At 37.1% G+C, this 10,000-nt stretch overlaps 2 protein-coding genes across 3 annotated transcripts in view; both read right to left on the bottom strand.

Annotated features, from left to right (window-relative positions):
* The window catches only part of LOC115225502 (E3 ubiquitin-protein ligase MIB2-like), a 233,569-nt gene that overhangs the window by 25,006 nt on the left and 198,563 nt on the right, over positions 1–10,000 (bottom strand). The window lies entirely within an intron of this gene.
* LOC115225087 (ankyrin repeat and SOCS box protein 2-like) overlaps positions 1–10,000 on the bottom strand; it is a 24,051-nt gene that overhangs the window by 1,956 nt on the left and 12,095 nt on the right. Inside the window, exons 2-5 of the mRNA XM_029796013.2 lie at positions 9,893–9,978; positions 6,014–6,165; positions 2,793–2,949; positions 2,070–2,326 (exon numbers count right to left, since the gene is read on the bottom strand). Coding sequence (XP_029651873.1) covers positions 2,070–2,326; positions 2,793–2,949; positions 6,014–6,165; positions 9,893–9,976 — 650 coding nt within the window. The 5' untranslated portion in view covers positions 9,977–9,978. The remainder of the gene's footprint in view (positions 1–2,069; positions 2,327–2,792; positions 2,950–6,013; positions 6,166–9,892; positions 9,979–10,000) is intronic.

The raw sequence follows: 10,000 nt of genomic DNA, 5'->3' as shown, positions 1-10,000 counted from the left end.
ATAGCACAATGGTTCAACATCAGCCACCTTCCAATTGAAAAGCAGGGTAAAGCAAGGTTGTGTCCTCACTCCTACATTATTTGGCATTTTCTTCTCGCTCTTGCTCTCACATGCCTTTCAGACATCAGATGATGGAGTGTTTCTGCACAGTAGAAGTGACGGGAAACTGTTCAATCTCTCGCGCCTGCGTGCCAAGACCAAAATCAGAAACGTCCTGATCAAGGAGATGCTATTTGCTGATGATGCCACTCTGGTATCACACACAGAAGAAGCCCTCCAAAGGCTCATTAACTGTTTTGAGCAAGCATGTAACAACTTTGGCTTAGCTATCAGACTTAAGAAGGCCAACATCATGGGTCAGGCTACATCGGACATCCCAAACATACATATTGGAGACCACAGATTACAGGAGGTGGAGAAGTTTACCTATCTTGGCTCTACCGTCACCTACAACCTATCCCTTGATGTTGAGCTCAATATACGCATTGGCAAGGCAGCTGCTGCGATGGCCCAACTCTCCAAACGGGCATGGGACAACAATAAGCTGACTAAGACCACGAAAATGAAGATCTACCAGGCATGTGTACTTAGCACTCTACTGTATGGAAGTGAGACTTGGACGCTATACACACGCCAAGAGCGTCGCCTAAACATCTTTCACCTGCGCTACCTCCGGAAAATCCTCCGCATCAAATGGCAGAATCATATCCTCAACAAAGATGTCCTCAAGCAAGCAGGAATACCAAGCATGTTTGCACTCCTCACACAAAGACGTATGAGATGGCTTGGGCATGTTAGCCGTATGAAAGATGGTAGAATCCCCAAGGACATACTCTACGGAGAGCTTGCTAGGGGTACTAGGTCTGTGGGTAGACTGTTCTTACGTTACAAGGATGTTTGCAAAAGGGACATGAAGGCCTGCAACATCAATATTAGCAGTTGGGAAGCAATTGCCAGCAACCGTGGAGATTGGGGACGTACCGTAAAAGAGGGAATACAAAGGAGTGACAGAGAGAGAGAGGAGAAATGGAAAGACAAGAAAAGAAGTCAACAAGAAACTATGACACTACAACCAGCCAGGAACAGTCTTCGCTACATTTGCAGTACCTGCCAGAGGGAGTGTTTGTCCAGGATAGGACTACACAGCCACAGCAGGAAATGTATCAGGACATGAAATGTAAAAGCCGGACTGGACTATTTTATGCGCAACTCCATTGTCTCCTGAGACAAAAACGATGCCAACAACATACACATACATACTGTTAACTAAAATAGTATTAAGAATCATTAAAATTAAGATAATATTAATTGTTAATACAACGAAAGGGGTTGGAAGGGTAACTCGTAATATACAAAAAAGAGGGGCCTAAAAGGGTAGAAAGACGTAAGGGTTAATAAAAGGCAAAGGTTGGAAAATATTCAGATAAAATTTATAAGAAGGGTATAAACTCAAAACACAGATTTACCATAACCAGCGTAAAGAAGATGTACGTTATTTGCATAAGATACATAATTAAAAATTACACCGCATATTCCGTAAACAATCAGAAGACTAGGAAACCGTCCAGATATCAACACTTATAAATTTTATCTGAATATTTTCCAACAGTAATCAGACACAAGAACAGGAGTAAAGAGGGAGGACAATTTATTAAATGAAGCCCTAGATATTACTGGTACAGATTTTGACCCCAGGAGTTGAACTTGGAACACAAACGGATCAAAGTAAGGGGATGATTCTGCATTTAGCCCAGGGCCAGAGGAAAGAGGAAAATTACAAGAGAAGGGGGGGTACATGGAATGAAAGGAAGAAGGGAGAGGATTTGAACCTGTATCGTTGAGGTAACGAAGGATGAGATGAAGTAAAGAATCCAGTCAGGTAACAACAACAACAACAATAATTATGATGATTAATTAATGAAGTTAGATTACAGTGTCATTAGAGTGTGTGAGAGAGAGAGGGGTGAAGCATGACGACCCATGGTGGGATTATGACATGAATGACTCAAAACAAGAAAACAAACATTAAAGAAACAGATTTGGATAATCCAAATCCATTGGGGACTTACTTTCGAACTGCCTGATGTAGAGGAGTGTCACCCTTGAGGTTCACCTTATTGGCATCGATGCCATTCTGTTGCAGGAGAAGTTCAACAACCTTTCTGTGTCCAAAGTGACAGGCAACATGGAGAGCTGTCCAACCATCTTCCTGCACAGCATTAACATCCGTGCCATTCTGTTGCAGGAGAAGTTCAACAACCTTTATGTGTCCAAAGAGACAGGCAACATGGAGAGCTATGCAACCCAAAATATTTCGCAGATTAACCTAAAAAAGATAAACAATAAAGACATTAAAGATGGTGTTTATTGGGGGAAAAAGGTAAAAAAGGAAAAATGTCAGAAAAACAGAATCAGATTAATTTAAACAGGTGGAATGAAGGTGAGGGAAAAATAAATGAGATTTATAATGTATCTATACACACACACATATGTGTATGCATATATATATAATATATATATATATATATATACACTCTCGCACATACATATATACATAAATACCTACATATACATACGTGTTTTATATCTTCACTGATCATTTGTTTATGCATTTTTGTGTATATATGCGTTTATGTGTGTGTATATTTGTGTATATATGTACAGGTCTGTGTGAGCTGAAGAAAATTTTTTAATTAAAAAAATATAAATATAAACTGTTTCATATACATATAACACAAACCAACATACATATCATTATACACACAGACACATATATATATATATTCGCTGACCTGTAAATTGTTATTTTCTTTGCTATTTAACAGGACTTTGACTACATCTTCATAGTTCTTCTCCACAGCCAGATGTAGAGGTGTGTCGCCCCATGAGTTATGCTTATTAACATTTGCTCCACTGGAGACTAAGAAGGCGACAACATCAGTTCGGTGGCTGAAAGGAAGAAAAACAAACATAAAACATCACATTCACTTAATAATTACATTAAATATACACTCGTGTTCCATTAAATGCATAAAAACCTATGTATACTACAGCCTCGTGTGTGTGTATATATATATATATATATATATATATATATATATATATGCAAATATGTATGTATGTAAAGGCAAACCTACACAAATGTGCCCCAGACGAATGTTTCCTAGTAACTTCTAGAAAAATGGATGTTTTTCAATGAAATTTCTTTCACAAATATCATTCAGATGGCAAATATTCCAATTATATCGGAATTTGTTGTGAGAAAAACCTTTTCGGTGGGTGGAGAGAGAAATTTAGGAAAGTTCACCCGAGTCGGCTTTCTTTCCAAAAAAATAGATATTTTCAAATGAAATTTTCAATAAAACCGTTTCAGATGGTGAAGATTTCGATTATATCGGAATTTAATATGAAGAAAATTATAAAAATTGGTGGATTCGCACAGATATACACTGACACAAAACAGAAAATAAAAAGATGAACTTTGGGAAAATAACCGTGATGTGTGTCAGTATGTATCTGTGCGAAATCATCAAATTTTTAAAGTTTTTTCATGTTAAATACTGATATAATCCTAATCTACACCATTTCAAAGGGATTTGTAGAAATTTTCACAGAAACAAAATATCCACTTTTCTGAAAGTTATAGAAAAACAAAACGGATTTGGGTGAATTTTGAGAAAGTCAACTCTTCAACGTTTGAAAATTTGTTTTTACAACAATTTCCAATGTAATTGGAATCTTCATCATCTGAAGCATTTTTGTCAAAGAAATTTCATTAAAAAATATCCATTTGCCTAAAAGTTATAAGGAAACAAATTCGTCGTGGGGCCCAGTTGTGGAGGTATGCCTATATATATATATATATTTGGAAATGTCAAAGTCAATAATATTATATAGGTGTATATGTGTATGTGTATATATATGTATGTATATAGAGAGACAGACAGACAGAGAAATATGAGCCACTGAAATACGTATAATCGTTAATACACAGTAAACAAATGTGTACGTGTGTGTGTATACACATATTAATAGGTGAGGGTATAAAATATAAATATTTTTATCCCAGCGAGTGTACAATACAAAACAAGGATTAAGTACCGTTGTTAGTATCTACATATTTGGTATACATTGAAAAATATATTGTAATCCTTTTGCGAAAGATGGAATGTCTGAAAATTATAGACAAACTAATTGATAGCAGATTTCTCATCAATCTAAAACAACAACAGCAGCACGTCGTAATTGGCAGCAAAACTACGTCTGCAAATGTAATGTTGTCATAGCAACAGACTATGCAAGAGAAAGTTTGTTGTTAAGGGCAACGAGGCGTATTTTTACCGCCAAAAGAAACAGTAAAGTATGGCGGTCATATAACACACATAAATGAATATATAAACACACAAATATTTATTATATATGTGTGTGTGTGTATATATATATATATATATATATTTGTGTGTGTGTATAAGTTAAACTCTAGTGTTTGACTCGAGCAAAAAAAATTGTGCAATAGGTGTAAAATAACATGTAGTAAACGAATACGTTGGTGAAGATGGTGGAGATGACTCGGAAAATTCACACGATCAATCTCACAGGATCCGAAAACTACATGTTGTTTTACACCTATTACACTTCTTGTTTTCATTTTTGGGACCGGTTGTCGAGTGGGGTTACCAGATCGTGTGAATCATCCGAGTCCGCACCTCACCCACCCGCCCCGTCACAAAAATTGAACAAAAGTGGAGTACCGGGTGTAAAATAATATGTAAAAAACGAAAATGAAGAACAAAAAATTCGCCGACAAACGGGGAAGTGGTGAGATTTTAATTTTCCGAGTCGTCTCCCGTTCGCCATATTTTTTTTTTCCTATTCGTTTACTACATGTTGTTTCACACCTATTGCACTATTTTTTCGCTTTTTTCTTTGCTTGGGCCAAACACAAGATTTTAACCTAGTGTTTCCCTCCTCTGTCTTCTCCATCTGAAGGAGCCATGTCCCTCTTCTAATGCAAGACACCTTTCTCTCCAGCAATATTAGCTCCCCCACCTCACGACCTCAACCAGTTGAGAGGTCTTTGTCTCGCAATTAATTGGTGACCTCACTGGTTCGGATGGCATGTAAAAGGCATCCAGTACACTCTGCAAAGTGGTTGGTGTTAGGAAGGTCGTCCAGCCATAGAAACCAAACCTAAACAGACAGTAGTGTTTGGTGTGGTCTTCTGACTTGTCTGTTCCTATCAAACCCTCCTACCCATGCCAGCATGGAAAAGGAACATTCGATGACAATGATGGTGTGTGTGTGTTTGTGTAAAATTCTGGAACAATTTGTGACTGCAGAAGCTATAGAAACTAACAAGAACTTCAAAACATGTTTTATTGTCCAGAGATGACCTTATGAAGCACAATTCAAAATATAATAGATCTCAAAATGTGTTGAGTGAGTTGCAGATGGAGGTGAGAAATAATTTCTGTAAGAAATTTACAGATTATTTACTGTCAAAACAAGCTAGAGAATCTTTCTTGTTGCTTTAGATCTCAAATAACATTTTCTTTGGAGAAAAATTGATCGCTCTCCCCATAATCCATATGAAGAGAAGACACTGAATCACAATGAGTCAATCTTAAGAACTGTTGGCTCTCAAAGAATATCTCCATACTTTGTTATATATATACTGATATGTATGCATGTATGTATGTATAGGATGACTCACGAGTCATCTTCGTAGTCATAAAGCGAGACAGATGAGTGACAACCTGGCCACTGGTGGTGGTGTAACGCACCATACTAATCATATCTGTTTTGACAAAAAATAACGAAAAAGATTTTTGTGATTCAATGAAGAGGATTCATGGAGAAAATGAGAAAAAGATGTTATTTGGTTACTACTATCATGTTGTTATCGTGTCACACTGCCACTATTATGGTATCTTTGGATATTCAAATAGTCTGGAATTGCAAAAAATTTCAAAACAAAAGCAGATCTGAAGATTTTAATTAATTCAAGCCTTACCTTTTCACAGCATAATGCAATGCTGTATTCTTGCCTTTGTCACTCATGTCTATATTGGCTCCAGATTCTATCAAGAAGGCTATTAGACTTGTGCTGCCCTGTGCACAAGCTGCCATTAAGAAAGTTTTACTGTGTGAGTTTATTTGGTTGACCTGAAGAGAAGAAAGAGAAGATATATAAAATATATCAAAGGAGAGAGAGAGAGAGGAGGGAAGAATAGAGAGAGAGAGAAAGGAGAGAAGAGAAGAGAGAGTAAAGAAGATGCTGGAGTGAAAGAAAGGGATATGAAAGATGAAGAAAGAAAGATACACACACACACACACCAGTGTGCAACATGAAATAAAATGTCTTGCTGAAGAATACAACACACAGCCCAGACTGGGAATCAAACTCACTATCTCCTGATTGTGAACCTGTTGCCCTAACCATTGAGTCATGCGCCTTCATATACATATACACATATACATACACACACACACATGTATGTATGTATGTATGTAAGGGTGGAGGAACTCTTGAGAGTCAATAAAAGTCTTAAGGCTGTATCATGCACGGGAACATAGAAATAATCGGACTGAATACCCGATCGCATGGTTAAACCATTGGGAGTGAAGGACTCCTAGCCTTTGTTAGGGCATCCTTCTAGGCGAAGGTAACTCAGGTAACTGGGATAACTCCGGCATAAAACCTGCAGCTCAGTGGTTACCGATGATGTTGACTTGTTCTTCTTTTCGGATTATGGCTGCTGTTGCTTAGTGAGTGGGATTGACTCAGTGCACAGCCTTTCCTCACTTTAAAAAAAATCTTCTTGCACAGGCATTGCACGATAACAACATTGATTAAGCTTCATACAATGACCATACTCGATAACGAGGGGGCAGCCACCATATATATATATGTATGTATGTATAGTTCCAGTCATTCAAGTCCCACCATTGGTCTAAGTACAATAAAGCTACAACTTCAAATTCTCACAAACATTTAACTTAGACATTGTTACCTAATTAGATTACTATATCCATACTTTGTTATATATATGCTGATATGTATGCATGTATGTATAGGATGACTCACGAGTCATCTTCGTAGTCATAAAGCGAGACAGATGAGTGACAACCTGGCCACTGGTGGTGGTGTAACGTGCCATACTAATCATATCTGTCAGGCATGTGGAAGAGAGTGTAATTCGGCAGGAGGACTTAAACGACATGCAAAGGTACATGAAGCCCAGTTACAACTACAGCCGGCTATTACCAGTAAAGGTCTTAGTTGCCAATTTTGTACAAGACATTGTAGATCTTTAGCTGGGCTAAAAAGTCACATTCGATCACAGCATCAATAACAGTTAAGTTTCGTGCAATGGCCATACTCGATAACAAGGGGGTTAGCCATCATGTATAGGTTATGTCTCCAATCCGGTATGCTCATTTTGTCCAGAATGCCAATCTACTGGAAGCTGTCTATAGATGTACAACCATACAATTAGCCTCACTCAATCACTTATCATTTCTTAAATGTATTGCTTCTCCATGCATCGACACAGAATTTTGTCATTTCTAGCAACTCACTTGATCCCACAAGATTATCCCTCATCTTCCAATAACAAATTTGACCACTTCTGGAATTTAATATCGTTACCACTCTCAGACATGCTTATAAAATAAATAAAAAAATCATTCCAGTTTCCATGATATCGAAAACAATATTTTATGCTCAGAATTGTCAGGGTACGGAATAAACTATCTACATTGGTTGTTAGCTGTATCCTTCAAAAACACCACACTTTCTGTAATTCAGAAACACTGGTTCCTATACACCCTTTCCTTTTTATGGTTCTTTTACTGCTCCCTTTTCTGTCTTTTAGTGTTCTATCCCGTGAATGATGGCATGCACTTTAGATGGTCATTAGTGTCTTTCTTTACATGACTTGTACTTTCTGTATTTTCATAGAAGTGGACAGAGCAATATCGAAGGAAATCAGTACAAATATACCATTTCATGGTAGATGGAAGGGTCTTTCTTATGAAACATAAGATGTCTGTCTTAGGGGAAAAAAATCAGTTGAGAAAATCTCCCAGTTTATTACTGGTATGTATGATATCAATTATGAATTGAAGAGAACACTGACAAGATTTCAAACTTGGTATCTGATAGGAGACGCACAGGTAAATAAGAGAAACCATCTACACTAACCAACTACTGAGATTAGACTATAAGATGGTGTATAAAGTAACTGAACAGGGGAAGAGCTATAAAGGGTCAAAACCCTCAGAAATAATTGTGTAGATTCTAAATATGTCAGACAGGGTTTTAGTTTTATATTCCCTGGTAAAGCTCATGAAATTCTACACTGTGTAATCACTGATGCCTGGCATAGTAGCACTTTCAATTAATGCTATAATGATGAAGAAGATTTAAATGATGGTGAGAGAAGAACAGGATGTTTGAAATGAAGCATGGATCTTCAGATGTCATATGTCTGGCGAAACAGCAACATGAGATCTACTTGGAAAAGAATGAAAGCAAATCTACAAGAAAGGTGTAGAGCACAGGTAAATCAAGGTGTAACAGGTAAACAAAGACTGTTTAGTTCATGCTTAAGCTCAAGGAAAAGATTGAAAATCTATTTATGTTAGTCACTGAATCTATTACAAAGTAATTACTTGTAATTAGACATCTGTGACATCTTTGGAACGACACCAATCACAACTAAATATGAGCAACTATGGAAAAGTAGACACAAATGAAAAAAAACAATGGAGAAAATAAGAAATATTATGAAAGTAGTGATCAGAATTTTGAGCCTAAATGCGGCAGCAGTATCAGGGCTTACATTAGTTTGTAGCCATACAATATTTAAAAAGGTGTGAGTGGTTCATACACAACTGTATTACAGCTGTACAAACAACACTATCGACTTCTTGAGGAAAACACCTACCCTCACTAACTGGCAGACATTCACCCACCATTGAAATACATGTATGATGATCATCAAGAAAATAAAGGATGTTTTTTCTGCATTTCACCATTTGTCAGCTGTCTTCCCTCCCAAATTAAAAGCCACATTTTCTGGTCTCTTACCTAGAGTATCTCTATAGATTTTACAGAATCATTCCACCCACCACTCCCTAATCATGATGGTTCTCTGATCCAAACTCAACTACACATTGAGTTTTATATATTTGTACCACCACAGCCGCCTTGGCTCCCTGGTCCTTATAAAATTCTTCGCAATCCCTACGCAAGGGTAGCATTACTCTCTTAGAGAAGCCCTGTTCTATAATTCTTGCTGATAGTGTCCTATCTGCTGACTACCAGCCAGTCATTCTAACTTCCAATATTTCAATTATGAAGTAAAAAGTCATAAACAACCATCATATTTGTCCCTTTGGGTATCTTTCTCTATTCAATGAGCCCCAGTACAGTTCCATAAAGCCGGTTCAAGCAGGGATCTGATTCCTACATGACTCCCCAGTGTTTTGGTTATGTTTGCAACTTCTGCAAAAGAAATACTGTAGCCCTTGACATCGGTAAAACCTTCAACTGTGTATGGCAAGAGAATTTCTTGACAAAGTCATCATTTATCTATTGGGTCAATCTGTCCCCAATCTCTTGGACTGAATATTTCCTGCCAGAATACTCCATTGCAGTGTGTGAGGATGGGTTTCTCTCTCACTCACATTCCATCAATTCTGGCATACCTCATTGTCTGGTTGAATGTTTATAAAAAGTGACAATGATGAGGATTAGAGGAAAGAAGTAAAGAAAGAAATGAAATATTATGGACAAATATATCTGGTTATTTAGGAACATTTAATATTGTGTATAAAATAATAAACAAACATTCAACATTGAGGAAGCAATATGAAGTAAACTTACCGTTTCAGGATTTTCTTTGATAAGTTGTTTGACATCTTCAAAGTCCCCATCCAGAATGTTGTTTATAATCTTATTTACATCCATGTCTTTTGAATAAAAAGGAAAGTA

This window comes from Octopus sinensis, linkage group LG27 (genome assembly GCF_006345805.1).
Source record: "Octopus sinensis linkage group LG27, ASM634580v1, whole genome shotgun sequence".
Taxonomy (NCBI): Eukaryota; Metazoa; Mollusca; class Cephalopoda; order Octopoda; family Octopodidae; genus Octopus; species Octopus sinensis.
Note: the sequence above shows the minus strand (reverse complement) of the source record. Positions and strands in the feature narration are given on the sequence as shown.